The following is a 19,742-nucleotide window of genomic DNA, read 5'->3' on the forward strand; positions in this document are numbered from 1 at the left end:
GTGGAAGTGACATCAGTCAAGGGGGATCTGACTTAGGGGAGAACTTGGACTCAGCGATGAAACAGAGGTACATTGTTTTTAGGTTTTTTAAGTTTAAGGGGGTACCTCAGAAAAGGTTACTCTAACCAGATCCAGAGTTTTAAGTAAACACTGATTTCTGGTTGGAGTAACCCTTTAACCCCTTAAGGACACATGAGATGTGTGACATGTCATGATTCCCTTTTATTCCAGAAGTTTGGTCCTTAAGGGGTTAAAGTTTTTTGTTTTTTTTTGTATATCTAGTGTATGTATTTTCTTACAGAAGAAACAAATAAATAATTCTCCAAATAGTACCTGAGTGTAAATGCCATAATCCCAGCATTTCCACACAAAGAATCTTCTTACGAGTGAACATCCAGGAAGACCATCTCCATTCATATACACACCAAATAATCCTCCATGGGCTTCATTATTGAGCCATTCTACATTGAGATTTTGTGCATCTGTGAAATCAAAGCAAAAACACAAGAATATCACAACATTACAAAGATGGATAGATTTCAAATTATTATTATCTAATTAAATTATTTAAATAGCTGTGTTATAGATATTTGTATTAAGACCTATGTAATACAGATGTCTAGTTAAGCCAGGAAGGTGTACATACTTTATATGGGCTTTGTTAATACATACAGACATTTTGTTTATTGTAGTTAGTTGTATTTTATAGTTTCAGATACATTACTTTAAAGGATAAATAAATCAACTAAATATGAAAAGTATTCTTCAAATAATAGGTTAAGTTGTTTGGGTTGTTCTTCAAAAGCAATTTCCAAGAACAGATCTTGCAATAAAGATGTTTTTACAATTTCTACCAAAGCTTACTATCCAGAGAGTGACCAACAGGAGATAATCTACAAATAGACCATTTTAGTGTTCATTTAGGAACAGGAAAATGATCCATTTTTAATATGTAATATGTTAAGCCTGTGGAAGTCAACAGATTTTACCTGTGTACAGCAACTTTTTCCCCGACATTAAATAAAAAAAAATACATTTATTTAATCATATTTATTTGATGTTCCTACCTGAGCAAGGTTCACCATTAATACGATATCCAGCTCTTTCAAAACCAGCAACTACATTATTCTGTAATACTATGTCAGTGCCTTCATTGATCTAAACAGAAATTTAGTGGAAAATCAGTTAGATATTAACTTATAATGTAGCAAGGATATAGTACAAAAATATGGTTACTTTTAACATTATATCATTTTCCAAAAAGGGATTGATGTATAAATCTATGACATTGTGATAGAATCTGAAATAGGCCCTACACTTGATAATATATATATATTGTTTTTTGTTGTTGTTTTTTGTTATTTCTTGGGATTTTATAGAAATAATTATTATTTTTTCTCTATAAACCCAACATTTCTGCCCATCTCTCCCATACTTCAGTAATTCCCTTTTCCTCCAAAAGAAACTAATGCTCATGATAACATTGCATACTAATTAGATAGAATTAAAAAAAATTAAAAATTAAAATAGAATTAAAAGTTAATTTTACATTTAAGTCCAATATAGTCAAGCTGAAAACAACCTCTAAGTCAGGTATGTTATCAGTTCAGCTGCTTTGGACTAAAATGTGAAATTCCTGTTTAATTTACTTTCAATTCTCATCTGTTGTGAATAATCCTGCTAGTGTTCTAGGAGTAGGAGTCAGTACAACTACCAGAAACCCTTTTCAGTGCCCATAAGCCACTACTTATGGGATAAGTTCGGAAAAGCTAAAGAATGTTAAGTGAGCATCAGCCTCTTCCTTGTTTGGTGAGAGCGCATGCATTTAATTCATGAACGTCAAATGTGAGTATCTTTTTATTGTTTAATAATTTTAAATTATTGTTTTTTTCCCATACTTTTAATGCACTTTTTATATAAATCATATTAAAAGAATGTGTAAAACCCATCCAGGAGTGTGCCTTTTATTTAAAAAGAAATACATAAACATACAATACACTTTGTTGTATCATAACTCACAATGAAGTTACAGTTTCTGTATAACACAGTGCTCCACAGTTCATTTACATTTACTACTGAACATATTTGAATGTTTCATTGAAATATATAAAAAGTAAAAACCTCAATTCCTGCATTCCAGGCAAAATTATTTGTTTCAAGTCTCCCTCTATATGTTCCCGGGAATATGGAAAGTGCAACAAGATTCCTTCTCACTCTAACACGTTCACCCCATACTCTGATTCCTGGAAAAAAATATATACATATAAGCATGATAGATTAAAACAAGCATGAAAAGAAAAAAAAACATAAAAGTGTTTACGTAAGAAAAATAAATCTTATAAGACAAAGTCATTATTAATTTTAAAAAAAATGCCTAACTCTAAATTTACATAATCGGTGTCAAACATTTTATCAACAAATTATTGTACGTAAACATTATCTCTTTATCTATATACTTGTAGACAAGATATTGAGTATATTGCTTGAACAACCTACATATTAATTTACGTTTGTAAAAATGACATTTCCATACAAATGTTATGGGCAAGGAAAGTAATATTAGGTAGGTTGATAATTAGCACAAGGTTAAGCTGTCACTACAGTTTAAAGCTCAGCAAGGAAGATCTATAGTACTCATCTGGAAAGTGGATAAATGTCACAATTATACAACCTCAAACATTAACAGATAACTGGATCATAACTTCTGTGAGCCTGTCTAAAAACAAAACTGCCAAAAGATGGTATTGATGGCAGGATAACAATGCAAAGACAAACGGGTGTAGACTAAATAGCATAAAAACTGGATCCTGAACCAGCTGACAAAGTAACATGATGTCATGAGTAATTTTTCACACCACATTCTACAATCAGATATTTTGAGAAAAACATAGAATGTATGTTGCCAACTTTAAAATGGGCTTGGGATCCATAATGAAATGGGCAGCTATCTTGTTATATTTGTCATGTCTTGCGATTGTACTGAATGGGTATATAATGGTCAAGGAATGTGTCTCATCAGTTAATGTTTCAGTCTCCATATGGATCCTTTATCAAGATAACTAAAATGCTTACTGGAACTCAGAGAAAGAGACGAGCATATACTAATTTGTCTACCTTCAGATTCAGGTAAATGCTTAATCCGATAAAAAATTGCTCATTGTTAATAAATTGTCTGTTAAATGATTTGGGTAAAGTACCTTCTCCAACTGTAAAATGGATAATGTTGTCATCAATATCCAGACCATTTGTGGTAAAAATGCCAATTGCTGGTGCAAATCCATCGTGGAAAGCACAGCCTCTGACATAGGATGTGTTTTGGTCCACCTTCAAAATAAATCACATTTTCATAATAATAAAATTACCATGAACAATTTGTAGGTATACATCCAGTCACATACATTATAAAGTGTGTAATCAAGCTAGATATAACGTATTTTAATAAAGAGATTGCGAGAGCGAGAGCGATGTCCTTTCCATTGTGTTATTATTTGTGCCCTGTTTTCTAGAACCCACAATGACTTTGTAATGCTACAAATAAGACTTTCAGAAATCAGTGATGCAGAGGGGAGGTATATAGATGTCACATATGGAGGAGATTCATTTTAATATTCCTTCTTACACATGTTAGACATCACTAATTTAGAAAAAAAATTATTACCTTTAATATACCTCACAGTCACGTTTGTAAAATAATTATGATTATTCAAGGCAATGTTTTAATTTATTGAATTATATTTAAAAATAAAATAATATTATGAAAGTATCTCTTCTCTAGAAGAAGGGTTACCAAAAGTCAGTAATGGGTTACAAATCTGCTGAAAGTAGGCATTTCTAAAGTACATATTTCATATATGTATCACTGGCTGATGTGGGCAAGCTAGCTGGAATAGTTAGCGGCAATAGATAGTTCCAATACTTTAAAACAATGTCTTAAAAGGAACGTAGCACCTAGAAATCCAAAGAAAATCCTATACCGCTGGTACTTAGTACCGGAAAGAATCCACAAGATATGGCCAAACTCCACAAACGTCTTTTGGTGATGCGAACAAGACGTAGGCTCAATGTTCCACATATGGTGGACATACCATGTTATCAAGCCCAGTAATGAAACTCCTGTCAGATGTGCTTCAATACCCAGTAGACACTGACCCAACAATATGCCTGCTATATATTCTCCCCGCACAAATGCCCAAAACGCACCAAGCCTTTACAGTTAGTTATGCTACCTGGGTTTGTCTACCATATATCCATATATCCAATGCTTAGGCGATAAACTCAATAGCACTTTAGAAAGTCAAAAGAACTTTCTACGCAACATAAACCACTACTGTTCCCTTGGGTTTGCTTGTCTAGAATATCCAACCATTTCTAAATAGTTTGATGTAAACTATTTAGCTCTTCTCAATGAGACCTCCTCCTTTGAAACTGTGATTATATGCAATTAACATTTCTGCATTATCGATGTTTATTTTGGCCAACTTGGATGACATTGATTGATTGAGTGTGTTGAGGGCAATTTAACATCAATGAGGAGAACTTGGGAGAACCCTGGTTTATATCAAACCATTTCTAAAAATACAGACCATAGGCAATCTAACTACAATGAGCTGTGAAGAAATGAATACTTTTAAACTAAATAGTTGGCCCCATGGGATTACAATGGAAATACAATCTTAACAACAATTGCAGACATTATTTTAATTCATATTTTAACGACTTGTAAATAAGTTAACACAGAGCAATGTTTGAAACGACTTTGAAAGTCTAAATATAAAAACAGAATACCTCTTGGAGGTTGAGGAAAGCTATGGAGTACCGAGGGTCTGTTACATCTGTAAAGCCCTCCTGCCCACTGTGGTAGAATTCTACATTTTCAATCCTTGCACTTCCTTCAGGAAAGATACAAATTGTTAATAATATGTTTTAAGACATAAAAATAACTTGATATGCTGGTTGGTCCACCTTACAATCATGCGCACAACTTTAAATTAGCTACTCATTTTAATAAACAAAGATCTTGCATGTATATTTAAAGGTTTAATCATCCACTCTCCAAAGATGTGCACAAGTGGACTCTAGGTTGATCCAAGGCACACTACGCAGCAGCTTCAAAATGCACCTCTGTCTCCTATTAAACTTCTCATCTGCACTTTTGTGTCTATTAAGGTTTGTTATCATCAGGTTGAAACTAAGAACATGACTACTGACTGAGTAATTTAATACTGGTTATCACAAGGTTACTACAAGGTAGACAAGGGGATGACGACAGCACTGAATTCTAATATAATTAATTTAGACAAGGGCTATTGTAACACATTAAGTTAATCATAATGTTTGGCAGGTTAGCATTCCAACAATTGAATTTAACAACCTGAAAAAAATTTAAAGATCCCAAAATGCCAAGGAGTTGAGAAAGGTAAGGATGTAAAATCTTCGTAATCATGGATCATCACTCATTAAATGATCATAGTGTTAACACATGGTCCTAATATTGCTACACACCTTAGATTTAACAAAAACCACATGACGTTGCAGTCATAAGCCCCTTTGACAAAGATCCAATGGGGCTTTTTTTTTACTTAAAGGGAACCAATAGTCACCATAACTATACTAGTACAGCTAGAGGTGCTTCCTAGTTCAGTGCTGCACAGTGTGCAACACTGGCATTAAGCATCTGCATGCTGAATGTTTCTGATAGATATGCATTAAGTCAATACATCTCTATGAGGAGATGCTGACTGGTGCAGAGTGGCATTTTGCCGTGCATGCGCAATAGCCTCAAATTCTTTGGGGATTGATAATAGCAGCCATGGAGGCCAGGTGAGGCCAGCTGCACTTAGACAGGCACAGACAAAAAGAGTCAGCAAATGTAAAAATGTTCTGCAATCGGATGGGGGCTGGACAGGACTATAGTGTCAGGAATACATATTTGTATTCCTGACACTATAGTGTTCCATTAAGCACCTCCTTATTATAACCTTAATTCACATATATCAATATAATTCTATAATGCAATGTAATTCATAATAATAGATAAATATGAGTAGTCACATTACCTGTATAATCAACATTGTTTATTTGAAATACACTAACAAGTACACGAGCGCCAAATGACTCCTGTTCCCATCCAGGGTAATCCTCGCCAATTATCTTAATGTTTCTGCTCAATAAAGCGACATCAGCTGCCAGCGTGTAATTCGTCGTTGTGTTGGGCACTTGATAGGTTTCAGCTGCAACCAAGCACACACACACACACACACAGAAAAACAGTCAAATAGTTATGAAAAGAAAATTAGTTTTAACCCATTTTATTTTATCAATCAGTTCAATTTTTTCCATCTATCAATCTCCATCATTACTCATTGCATTCATTGGGGTGATCTCTTTTTTTTTTTTTAAAAAAAGAAACAAAAACAATACAATTATTAATTTAAAAACTGATGTTATTAATACATATTAATAAATATATTAAAAATATTGTAATGGTGTTTGTCATCTATGCAAACATATTGGTCCAAAACATTTACTTATTTTTAATATACCTCACAGTCACATGTTTGTCAAATAATTGTGATTATTCAAGGCAATGTTTTAATTTATTGAATTATATTTAAAAATAAAATAATATTGCGAAAGTATCTCTTTTCTAGAAGAAGGGTTACCAAAAGTCAGTAATGGGTTACAAATCTGCTGAAAGTAGCCATTTCTAAAGTACATATTTCATATATGTATCACTGGCTGATGTGGGCAAGCTAGCTGGAATAGTTAGCGGCAATAGATAGTTCCAATACTTTAAAACAATGTCTTAAAAGGAACGTAGCACCTAGAAATCCAAAGAAAATCCTATACCGCTGGTACTTAGTACCAGAAAGAATCCACAAGATATGGCCAAACTCCGCAAACGTCTTTTGGCGATGCGAACAAGACGTAGGCTCACTGTTCCACATATGGTGGACATGCCATGTTATCAAGCCCAGTAATGAAACTCCTGTCAGATGTGCTTCAATACCCAGTAGACACTGACCCAACAATATGCCTGCTATATATTCTCCCCGCACAAATGCCCAAAACGCACCAGGCCATCACATACCACACGCTTACTTCAGCAAACCTTCAGATCGTGAGACACTGGAAATCCAAGGAACCACCTAACACCACACACCTACTACACCAAATCACACTAAACTGGGCATATGAAGCCATGTACCAACACCAGTTTGGACCTAAACCTACTTTAACCAAAGCAAAACAAATATGGGACACATATATGAGGGAAAGGGGGCTGACTTAGACACTCCATCACTCCCGAAACCAGCAAGAATGGAGACAGCAGACTCAAGATTCCCAGAAACGTCCGGGTCGGACTTGCCCCAAGACTCATACTTCATGGTGCTCGTCATCCAGCATTGTCACCGCACCCATCCCCCAGGCAGCGTTGGCTCCTAAACTGACCTTCTTGACCCCCTTCCCACTTTTTTCTTTCCTACTATCCGTCTCTTTCACCTCTCACTTCTGTCCTACGTTGAATAACTGAAAATTCAATTGGAGCGTACAGCATGCGAGGAAAAACTACCCTAAGTTACCTATTTGATGTTAACATTCAGAGGTGTATAATTTCTGTACATGATGTACCAAGTACTGTTTTCCCATCAAGTTAGATGACGATTGTGCAAGTATGTTCCAATAAAAATTGTCAAATTTTAAAAAGGAACGTAGCAATGTCATTAGATATTTTATTCTATATTTTCTGGACTGCCACAAGCAAACATATTTTTACTGATCCTTTAAGGAGTAGGAATGAATTTTCTTTATTCTTTAATTTGTTCATGGCATTGACAAAACATTACACACTTATACACATATGCATACAACGTGCCAAGTAATTCCTTTTTATACCCAATGTTCTTATGATATAACATTTACACCTGTCCAAGTAAACTGTAGGTGTGATACAAGAAAACAGGACACAAGTTCCAAACTTGAACAATACTGCAGGACCACAATTGCTTTAGTTATGTTCTACCACATTGGTAGGCAACTTTTGGCACTTCAAATTTTGTAGACTACATCTACATGTATGCTTTGCCAGCATTATGGCTGTCAGAGCATTCTGGGAAATGCAGTCCATAATATCTGGAAAAGGTTGCCTACCTCTTTTCTACCATGCACTCACCAATGACTACTAGTTATTATTTCACTTTGCCATTGTATAGCATTTTTCTTCGCACTACCAAATAGTATTTTTGCATATTCTAATGAAAACCTCCTGGTGTAGCAATTCCCACTAATATTTATTTGAAACAAGGGATGCATAGCTAGCTAGCACCTTACCATATACTACAACAACAATTTTGTGCACAGATTGGTTTTCAGACAAACTTAAAAATTATGCTTTTATTTTTGATTATTCGTTCATCCTTCAAATAATTTGTCCGAGAATAAGAAGCTGTACACAGTATATAGTGTCCTTTATCGTGCAATATTTCACATACGGTTGTTGGTATAAAAACAAAAATACTATTTTTGTCATATATATTTTTCTATTTCTCACACACTAAATAAATAGCCAAAATAAATTACTAGTTGTATGGATTACTGAAAACAACAACGGAATGCAAAAATGCTGTCTGCATTTTAATATAATGCTCACATACAGAAAATACAGTTAAATTGTATATTTCTAAAATAATGGTATTTAAAGTGTGCTATATAAGTCTTTATTATTCTCTGGGGTGTTAATGTAACGCTAACAGTGAAATGGGAGAATTCAGCTTTTTTTGACTAAATTTAATTTACATTAAATTTACATTCTGGGAATGAAGAAGTTAAAGATACAGTTAAATATATGTATATAATATATATATATATATATATGTATACATACACATATATATATATATATAATTTTTTTTAAGGTAATACAGAAAAACAAGTAAGGAATTACAATACATAAAAAAATGTATGGAGCAAGTGAAAAATATGTTAGCACTGGATTCTAATATGGCTCTCCAGCCAATCAATTGATATATTTCATGATATAGTATTGTATGGTATGTCTAAATAAATACTTAATGGTGAATAGAACTCATGTCTCATGGTATTATATTTAGTGAACCTGTTTGGTGATTGTAAGTGTTTTTTTATTTGCAGTGAGACATTGACACTTACCAATGTGCGTATAACTGAGGGAGGCATTTAAAGTGACGTTCATGTTGTCTGGTGAAATAGCAATAATTCGTCTGATTTCTGTCTGCCAGGCACTGTAACTGCTAGTAGTTATGAGAATGTTCTCCCCCACCTTTAAAATTAATAGGAAAAAAAACATAAAATACAATATGTTTGTTTTGCATCTTTGTTTAGTACGATAGTCTTTCACATTCATATTGGAACAAATACAAAATGCTTATCCATATTGTAATAAGTTGTATATAGCTACAATTGCGATTCTATATGTATATTTTGTTATACGTTATATGATAATTATTTACCTTCCAGTCGACAGCAGTTGCTAACAGAATGTACGATGATCCAGCTGACGCAGTTTGAGCCAGTTTGGTTTTATACACTGATCGAGGGATTCCATGAAGATCGAGCTGCCCAAACACACCTACAGACAGAAAATGTAAATGCAGCAGAATTATAAAAAAAATACAGTTTTAATTTTTTTTTAGATATAATATTATTAGAAAAGGAAAATGATCACTGCCTCAATGACTGGCACTATGTGTATGTACCAAAGATATAAATACTGCATTTAAAGCACTAACCAGTGAGCTATTTCTCTAGTTTATATATAAATAAGGATCTGGTGTGAGCTACATCATTTCATAAAACCTTAATAAAATATTTATGAGAGAAAAAAACATAATAATTTATAGAAAACAAGATTGTGTGTGTATACTGTTTAGGTTTATGTATGCTTACCGATAACCTTTGAACCCTGGTTTGGCCCATCTGGTAATGGCATGTCAGGGGTTGAATGGTTTCCTCTTAAGATAATACGTAATTCTCCCAGGAATGGATCATTTTCTTTTCCAGCTATTAAATGACCACCCTTGAAAAAAATGCAAAAAGTTAGACAATTGTACTTTTCCCAACAATAACACATTGTAATGAAGAGATTAAAAAAAAAAAAAAATAACAGTTTAATGTTAGTGGGACCATCATTTAATGTTACAGGGTCAACATTTAATGTTGAAAGGATCATCTTAATATAAAAGCAGTGCATGGACATTTAATGTCATGATTCAACCAATCTATCTATCTTTCTGTTTGTCTGTCAGTGTGTTTCACTAACGTGTTAAGAAATGTTGAGAATCCAATATGAGTTCAAAATGATTTTAAGTTTGTATGTTGACAGCCTTGTTGGAGAGCGCATATTGTTTGGTTGTTGTGGTTTAAAAATGTAAATTCACACCAATTCACACCAAGTTCCAAACAAATTACAGTTGAGAGAATAACCTCATGCCTTCCTGTCTGTCTGTTAATAATTGACTTTGTCAACTTGTACTTGCCCAAAATATTACTTGATATGGTATTATACACCACAAAAAAAAAAAAAACACTTTTTTTTTTTTTTAGTACGCAATGGTCCAAAGATAACACAAAATATGACTGCATTCCAACTTCCATTTTGGAATACTATTATTTCTATATATTTTACATAGCAATTTCATATGTTCTATAGAACTGTAAAATGTAGTTCCGTAGGCTAATGTGGAAATTTACCTAGTTTTAAAGACCTTTAAAATTAAAAGCAACATTTTACTCCCACTAAAGCATTCATTAAAAGCTGTCTTCAAATTGCCCAGTTATTTATTAAAAGTATACCAGTTTTGAAAAGTAATTGAATATTAATATTGTTAATAAATAAATAAAACTGGGGTGAGGATAAGTAATAGATTAGCATTATATTAATAGACACATTCTCCTTACCTGTATAGATATATATGTAGCCTTAAGTATAGTTATGTTATAAGTAACTACACTTCTGTCTGCTGCAGTAGTGTTGGTGAGGTTTCTTAATTCCAAGATACCATAAATGGTCAGTTTATTCATCATAGGCAGAGCCACATCAGCTATAATCCATATGCCTGAAATATGAATATAGTGTTTCTTTTACTAATGTATAACAAGGCTTCTATGCAGCACTCTTTATCTTATTTTTGCATTTTTACTTGTATATGAATTGTTAATAATTTGTGACTAAAAGGTTATCAACTACAGACTTAAGCCTCTATTTAATACTGCTGGATAAGCTTTCCAAATGATTTAATATTATTGGATACATTTTCCAAATTATTTAATATCATTAAACAAATTTAAAAGGACACTATAGTCACTAGAAAAACTATAGCTTTATATAGTTGTTCTGGTGAGTATAGACAGTCCCTGTGGGCATTTTAATGCAAACACTGTCTCTTTGGAGAAAGAGCAGTGTTTACATTGCCCCCTAGGGACACTTCCAGTGGCCACCCCTAAGATTGCCACTGGGGATGCTTCCTGGGGCAGTACTGCATAGTGTGCAGTACTGCCATTCAGCATCTCCATGCTCTACATGCTTTCCTCGTAGAGATTCATTGATTAAATACATATCTATGAGGAGGTGCTGATTGGCCAAGCCCGCTCCATCCCATCTCCTTGCCGATTTCAGTCAATCCAATACTTTCCCGATGGGCTAAAATCACAATGGGAAAGCATTGGATTGGCTAAAATCATCAGCACTGATAATGTCAGACAAGTAGGGCCAGTTTTTAAGGGAGGAAGAGGGGGGCGTGGGAAGCCACCTAAATGGTGGTTTTAACACTATAGGGTCAGGATTACATGATTGTGTTCCTGACCCTATAGTGTTCCTTTAAGTTTTTTTAATATTCTGATATTTATTGATACATTGAGATATAATTTTATATAGGATAGGTTTTTGATATTTTAATATGTTCAAAAATAGTTTTAAAGTTTATCCAAAAATATTAAATCATTTGGAAAGCTTATCCAACAATATTAATTCAATGCCTAAATTTAAGTTGAATTATCATCCTGCAACTTTGTTTTGGGATGGTGAGACTGTTAAAATGTAAAAATACAAATTAGAATAAACCATTCACTAGTATTAACTTTACGGCTTGTGTGAGGTTCTTCGTGTCTATTTGCTCAGAGCTATGGGGGCAGCTAATGCCTTTATAAAGCAAAGTACAAACAACAAAACTTAAAAACAATTGGAAATGGGTGGATTGGCACTATTGAATTGTGAGAGACGCAGCAACCCTAGTGTCAATAATCACTCAAAAGACACTTCATAAAGTGCCACAAGAAGTACAAAGTGCACGGTGCGCAATAAAAAAATCTAGAATTCCAGGATTAATTCCAGCAACTTTATCTGCTGATAAGCCATCAGAGCCAGAGCCTGCTATATGTGGCTCGGGAAGAGTGAGTGACCCATTACCCATGTGTACTTAAATATCTGTATATATACACAGTATATTATGTACAGTTTTATATGTTACAGATAACCAGAGACAAATTGTAAGGTCCTCCTTGATATAAGTATATCACAATGTGTGGTGATGTTTTTAATTGCGCACCCTGTATTTTGTACACTTGTTTTTGCCTTTATAAAGCATTGACCTCTGCCAGCAGCCTCCTGTATGATGTAAGATAGGGATTTCCAACATAGACTGAGAAAAAAACAAAACAGCAGAACACCCTTTATAACTCAACTATGTTGTGACTTTTTTATTGTCTATTTGTAATACAAATTTTCTATATAGATTTCAAATGTGTTTGAAATGTTTTTTTCCATAATCTGTTATTTAAGTATGTTTTCATAATGTAGCCCATGGAGCAGCGCAGCTAAGGGGAGTGGGCCTTGACATTGCCAGGAGACAGGCAGCTAGTTGTCAGTAGTTGGGGGGTTGGTTTAAGGAGGGAGTGGGGAGGAGTTCTAAGGGAGTATAAGTAGCGGCCATTTTAGGTCTAACGGCACTTTTAATCCAAAGTGACACTTACCTGTTCGTTGTAGCAGGATTTGTGTGGCTTTGTTTTCTTTTGTCTCCTCTGCAGGTTGTCAGGAAGATGGAAGATTGGCTGGAAGGAGTCAGGGCTGCTGTGCAGGAGAGGGGTCTCGAGTGGCTGAGGGACCGTCTTGGAGATGCTCTGCCGTCCGGATCTGGAAGCTCCCAGGGTCAGAGGCCGGTGAGGAGGACGAAGCCCCCGCAGAGACTGAGCCCCAGCGTGGTTCCAGCTTCCCGGCGTCCGAAGAGCCCCTCCAGAGGTCGTCGGGACGGCAGTGAGGCTGTTGGCGGGAAGGCCGCAAGTGGAATTGGCCACGGGCGTCACCGCGGTGTGGCCGCACGAAGCGGCCGTCAGGCGAGGCTGGAGTTGCAGGCCACGGGTTCGGGAACCGAATCGGAGACTGCCGAACGTTCAGGGAGTGAACGTGGAGGTAGGAGTATCGATGTTCGGACGGAAACTGCCGAACGTTCGGGAGATGAACGTGGAGGTAGGAGATCTGGCGAATGGGCGGAAACTGCCGAACGTTCGGGAGACGAAAGTGGAGGTGCTACTACTGCCGAACATTCGTTTCCCGAACGGGGAGGTAAGACTACTGCCGAACGTTCGGCAGTTGAGCGTGGAGGTAGCTCTACTGCCGGCCGTTCGGCTGCCGAATGCGGAAGCAGCAAAACTGCCGAACGTTCGGTCCTTGTGTCCTCTTTTGCAGGAAGGGAAGGAGAAGTTTCTGATGGTGCCAGGAGTTCGAGAAAGCGGCCATTGCAGGCACGGGCCAGCGGACGGAAGAGGAGCGGTACGGCAGGCTTGGCAGCAGGTTCTGGGAGCGCTGGAAGTGCTGTTGGACGAGCAGGAACCACGGCTGCGCATCGCCCGGGTGAGTCGCCCTCCAACGGTACTGCCCCCTCTGTCGCTGGCCCACGGGTTACCCCAGGGGTGGGTCCCGGTACTGGCATGGTTGGTGACGGCAGGGTGGCAGGTGGTAGGCAGGGGACTGCTAGGGCTCGGAGGGGACTGGACGAATGCAGCACTGCGAGACGCCATAGAGGGTCCCCAGTCAGCGGGCGGGAACGCAGCGCTTCGCCAGGGTCTCCCATGCGGCTAGGCCGGGAGCGTAGACAGGCTGGTCGGGAAGACGGAGACATGTCCGAAGGTAGCACCAGCGAGGGACAGCGCGGGAGAGCGGCGCACGCCAAGGGGCTAGCGCGCAAGGCTGGAGCGCAAAGGGATAGGAGACACAGGTCTCGGAGCGGCCACAGGAGGGGGACGGAGGCTGGCGGCAGGGCCCCTTGCGGGGAGGTCCACACCCAGGGGCGGCATAGGGTGCCCCCTGTCAGGAAGAGGGGACGGATGCAGCGGGACGACAGTTCCATGAGTGGGAGTTCCTCGGAGGGATTGCGGACTGCGGCGCAGGCTCCTACCCCTCAAGGGCGGACGAATAGAGGGGAATTGGGTGACTGGTCCCAGGAGGAGGAAGGGCAGGGCAGGGTTTCCACGGCCAGCCTACCCAAGATGTCTTCTTCTCCTTGCAGGTATCGCAGACGGTCACCCGCCAAGGGGGTGCGACCCTACGCAGCGAGGACTTCCAGACGGTCGCCAGCGGGCGCGGCGGACCGGGCAGCGGGACAGGAGTCGTCAAGGTCGCCCGCGGACCGGGTGAGACCCAGTGCCGCAGGCCCACGGCCCGGAGCTGCGGAACGCTTGGGGCAGGACGCACAAAGCCGGACGGCAACCCCACGGCCTTCGGCGGCAAGGGGTTCGGAAGGTGAGGCACTGTCATTTCAGCAGTCTGGGGAGCTGTTAGCGGGCATTAGACAGTTGATTGATTCCTGGGGTGAGGGAAATAGGAAGGATGGGGATTGTAGTCAGGTTTGGGCTCTACAAGGGAAGGTCTCCGGGCTTAGTTCAGCGGGGGTTTCAGGGGCCGGGGGCGGTGTAGGCGGTGACGGGGGCGCGACCCCCGTGGCCGAGACATCCGGTATAGGGACCGAGGGGGAGAGTTTGCTTGGGGGGGTCCCGGAGGCGGCGAGACAGAACGTCCACGTTTCGTTTGCAGGACCTTTAGGCTGTCACCTCAAGCCCGAGGTGAAGGAGAGGATCTGGAAAGGGGAGTTCGTGGAGCTCTTTTCGCTTCTCCCCCTTGAGGAATACATTGACCTCAAGGAGGAGGATAAGAAAGATGCAAAAAAGGAGGAGGCGGAAAAGAAACTGAGGTACAGGAAGATTCCCAAAATGTTTGGGAACTGGCTCAGGGCTTTTTGCATCTTGGCCAGCGTGATGGGCGAGAAGACGGCGGAGCGCTGTTCGCAGCTCTTCTGTTACCTGGACGGGGTTTGGGAAGCGTATAGGACGTACGGGGGCCTGGCGTGGTGGCGGTACGACGAACAATTTCGTCAGCGACTGGCCGCTAATCCGGGGATGCGGTGGGACCAGATGGACCTACCGCTCTGGATGAAATTGATGATGGCGCAGAAGGCGTCCCCCTTTCAGTCGGGGGCCGGCACGGGCGCTTCTACCGCCGTGTCGGCCAACCAGAAACGGGGCTACTGTTGGTCGTACAATGAGGGGCAGTGCAAGTGGGGGGCCACCTGTCGCTTTAAGCACGAGTGCTCAGGGTGTGGAGGCACTCACGGCCTCCACAGATGTTTTAAGAAGGGGAAGTCAGCCTCCATAGCGAGCGGAGGTTCGGCCGCGTCCCCTGCCACGGGGAGCAACGCCAGTGAAGGTCGGCGCGATGCTGCCCTGGCTAAAGCAATACGCTAACAGGGAGGATGCTGGGTTACTGGAAGAAGGGTTTTCCAAGGGGTTTGTAATACCGTTTCGGGATCGGGACGGGGTGCAGCGGATTCGCAATCTGAAGTCGGCCGGGGAATTTCCGGGGGTAGTTAGGGAGAAGTTGCTTAAGGAGGTACAGTTGGGCAGGGTGGCGGGGCCGTTCAGCGAGCCCCCCTTACCTAACCTAAGGGTTTCACCGTTGGGGGTGGTTCCTAAGAAGGAGCCCGGCAAGTACCGCCTGATTCATCACCTGTCTTACCCCAAGGGGTCGTCGGTTAACGACGACATCGACAAGGCCCTCTGTTCGGTTTCGTACGCTTCATTCGACCAGGCGGTGAGTCTGGTGCAGCGGGCGGGACGGGTGGCGTTGTTGGCTAAGGCGGACATCGAGGCGGCTTTTCGCCTTTTACCAATCCATCCGCAGTGCCACCACCTACTGGGTTGTCATTTTGACGGGGCGTACTATGTGGACTTATGTTTACCCATGGGCTGCTCGATATCGTGCGCATACTTTGAGAAGTTTAGCACGTTCCTGGAATGGGTGGTGAAGTTGGAAGCGGGCACTAGGATGGTAGTCCATTACCTGGATGACTTCCTGTGTGTCAGGCCTCCCGGATCGGAGGAGTGCAGGAGGGGACTGAGGACTTTGGAATGGGTGGCGCACGTTATTGGAGTCCCCCTGGCGGGTGACAAAACGGTGGGTCCTACGACGTGCTTGAGCTTCTTGGGCTTGGAGATCGACTCGATAAAAGGGGAGTGTAGGCTGCCGCAGGATAAGCTGGTGGCGCTGCGGCAGGCAGTGGCGGAGGTACGTGGAGCGAAGAAAGTCACGCTCCGGGCGCTCCAGTCACTGCTAGGCCGGCTCAACTTCGCCTGTCGGGTGATCCCAGTCGGCAGGGTCTTTAACAGGTTCCTAGCCCGGGCGACAGCGGGGGTAGTGTTCCCGCACCACCTTATTCGGGTCTCGGCAGCCATGAAAGCCGACCTAGAGGTCTGGGGAGAATTCTTGCGGGAGTTTAATGGGAAGGTGTTCTTTCGGGAGCCGGTGCTTCGTCTCAGGAGCTGGAGCTTTTCACGGACGCTTCAGGTAGCATTGGGTTTGGGGCCTACTTCTCCGGGCAATGGTGCGCAGGGACTTGGCCAGCGGAGTGGAGGGTCAGCCCGCTGATCCGCAACTTGGCGTTCCTGGAGTTATTCCCGTTGGTCGTAGCACTGTCACTGTGGGGTCCACAGTTGAGGGACAAGAAGGTCGTATTCTTTTCGGACAATATGGCAGTAGTTGACGCAGTGAATGGGCTGTCAGCGTCCTCTATCCCGGTGGTACGGCTTCTCCGCCGTTTTGTTTTGTTGTGTATGCGTTTTAATATTGTTTTTCGGGCCCGTCATGTGCCTGGTCTGTTGAATGTGATTGCCGATGCGTTGTCTCGTTCGCAGTGGGAGAGGTTCCGTCAGGTGGCACCGGGAGCGCAAGAGGAGGGGATGTCTTGCCCGGATGAGATGTGGCGGCTCGGGACATCATGCTTGGCGGACTGATCAGGGACTCCCTGGCACCCGCTACATGGACGGCTTACAGTAAGGTGTGGGGGGAATGGGAAGAGTTGGTGCTGCAGTCGGGGGGCCAGCCCTCGCAGGAGTCCCGGTTGGACACGCTGTTGTGGCTTGTGTGTAGGTCGGTTGCCACAGGGGCTTCCGCAGCGGGGATAGGGCGAAAGCTTGCAGCGCTAGCTTTCTTGTTTAAATTTAATGGTTGGGTGGACGCCACGAAACACTTTCTGGTGAGGCAGGCGCTGAAAGGGCTAAGGAGGGGGAAAGTGTCAGTGGACTCTAGGAGGCCGGTGTCGTTTGAGTTGCTGCAAAGGATAGTGGGGGCCTTGCCCGGTGTGTGTTTTTCGAAGTACGAAGTTAAGTTGTTCTCTGTGGTTTTTAGTTTCGCCTTTTTCGGGGCGTTTCGGGTCAGCGAGCTGGTCAGCAGCAACCGCCAAGGGGCGGGGGGGCTTCAGGCAGCGGATGTGGAGGTGTGGAGTGACAAGGTGGTGATCAATTTGAGGCGGTCCAAAACAGACACGGTGGGGAAGGGGACCTTGGTTACGCTGGGGGAGCTCCCAGGTGGGGGCACGTGCCCGGTCAGGTGCGCCACGGCCTTCCAGGGAGTTCGGGCGACGGCCGGAGGTTCCTATTTTCGGCACGAGGATGGTTCTTCACTGTCGAAGTTCCAGTTCCTCAAGGTTCTGCGGAAGGTCTTGGGCAAGTTGAGAGTGGACCCAAGACAGTTTGGGACTCATTCTTTCAGGATTGGCGCGGCTACGGAAGCGGCGAGGCTGGGGTTGGGTGATGATCGGGTGAAAAAGATCGGCAGGTGGGAATCCTTGAGGTTCAGGTCTTACGTTAGGCCAGACAAGTTGGTGTGAGGCCTATGGGTGGTTCAGAGGGGTTTGTGATGTTAATATTGTATCGTGGTTGGAATTGTGTTTTTATGTTTTACAGGTTGGACGGCATGGGTGGTTGGCCACTCATATATATACTGGGCACATCGGAGAGCTGCAGTTCGACATCGGGGTCTACAGCTGGGCTTTCCAAGTTCCGTGGTGCAGCTCCGGTGGTTTGGATACCGGGGTTGGGGTTGGAATGCTATCTGTGGGGAGGTATTTCGTAAAATTTTGTTGGGTCAGGTCCCGGACATTGTGGTGCTGCATGCAGGAGGCAATGACGTGGGCTCATTGCCGCAGAAGGTATTGATCGAAAGTATGAAAAGGAATGTGGACAAGTTGCAGGAATTAGTGCCAGGGGTTATAATGGTGTGGTCGGAAATGGTTCCGAGGTTTTATTGGCGGCACGCGCGGAACCCCTCCGCTGTGGCGAAAATTAAGGGTAAGGTCAACAAAATCATGGCGGCGTATGTGAAGCGAGTGGGGGGGGGTTGTAATTAGGCACAGAGAATTGGAGGATATGCTGCCAGGCTATTTCAGGCGGGATGGGGTTCACCTCTCAGATGTGGGCTTAGATTTTCTCCTGCTAGGTTTCCAGGAGGGCCTCCAGCGGGCAATCTTCTCTCTGGGGGGGGTGTCGCTCAGGAACTCAAGGAGTCGAGCTCTGAGCTGTGGCGGGGGATGGAGAGTAAAGTTGGGGGGAGAAAAGAGTGAGAGGGGGGACAGTTTGGAGTTCAGGGCTAATAGGTAGGCCTTTGGACTGGTTTGGTAGGTTCGAGCTCGTAGGTAGCTCCGAACCAGGGTGTGTAAGGGTGTCTCGGTATGCCCCTACACTGGTGGAGCCCTTTGGTGGCAATGGATGGTGCCCTTGGTGGCAATGGTTGATGCCCTTCGGTGGCAATGGTTATGTTTCAGGTTAAGCTAATATGTTACAATGTTGGGGTATTATGTTATGATGTTAAGTTGGGGTGGGTCATTGTCAAGGGGTTAAATTGTAAACTAATGTGGTAAACTGTGCAGGTCAACGTGGGCCTGATGTGGACAATGACCTTTATAATTTATGTTAATAATAAATAAAAGCTGTGATATATTTTTGCCAATATCCAGGTGTCAGTGTCATTTATTATAATTAAGTATTCGGTGGGGGGTTTGTGCATATGCCGGCAAGGACGACTGTGCACATATCATGTAGCCCATGGAGCAGCGCAGCTAAGGGGAGTGGGCCTTGACATTGCCAGGAGACAGGCAGCTAGTTGTCAGTAGTTGGGGGGTTGGTTTAAGGAGGGAGTGGGGAGGAGTTCTAAGGGAGTATAAGTAGCGGCCATTTTAGGTCTAACGGCACTTTTAATCCAAAGTGACACTTACCTGTTCGTTGTCCCACCCACCCTCCCTTTGCTTTCAGGTGTTTCCCGTTTGGTCACAGCGGCGGGGGATGGAGAGTAAAGTTGGGGGGAGAAAAGAGTGAGAGGGGGGACAGTTTGGAGTTCAGGGCTAATAGGTAGGCCTTTGGACTGGTTTGGTAGGTTCGAGCTCGTA

At 42.2% G+C, this 19,742-nt stretch overlaps 1 protein-coding gene across 1 annotated transcript in view; it reads right to left on the minus strand.

The window, feature by feature from the left end:
• The window catches only part of LOC134608371 (fibrocystin-L-like), a 124,371-nt gene that overhangs the window by 23,046 nt on the left and 81,583 nt on the right, over positions 1 to 19,742 (minus strand). Inside the window, exons 58-67 of the mRNA XM_063451134.1 lie at positions 10,936 to 11,093; positions 9,925 to 10,054; positions 9,489 to 9,607; positions 9,169 to 9,298; positions 6,057 to 6,230; positions 4,786 to 4,889; positions 3,198 to 3,324; positions 2,122 to 2,243; positions 1,068 to 1,158; positions 334 to 482 (exon numbers count right to left, since the gene is read on the minus strand). Coding sequence (XP_063307204.1) covers positions 334 to 482; positions 1,068 to 1,158; positions 2,122 to 2,243; positions 3,198 to 3,324; positions 4,786 to 4,889; positions 6,057 to 6,230; positions 9,169 to 9,298; positions 9,489 to 9,607; positions 9,925 to 10,054; positions 10,936 to 11,093 — 1,304 coding nt within the window. The remainder of the gene's footprint in view (positions 1 to 333; positions 483 to 1,067; positions 1,159 to 2,121; positions 2,244 to 3,197; positions 3,325 to 4,785; positions 4,890 to 6,056; positions 6,231 to 9,168; positions 9,299 to 9,488; positions 9,608 to 9,924; positions 10,055 to 10,935; positions 11,094 to 19,742) is intronic.

The sequence above is a fragment of the Pelobates fuscus genome, chromosome 4 (assembly GCF_036172605.1).
Source record: "Pelobates fuscus isolate aPelFus1 chromosome 4, aPelFus1.pri, whole genome shotgun sequence".
Taxonomy (NCBI): Eukaryota; Metazoa; Chordata; class Amphibia; order Anura; family Pelobatidae; genus Pelobates; species Pelobates fuscus.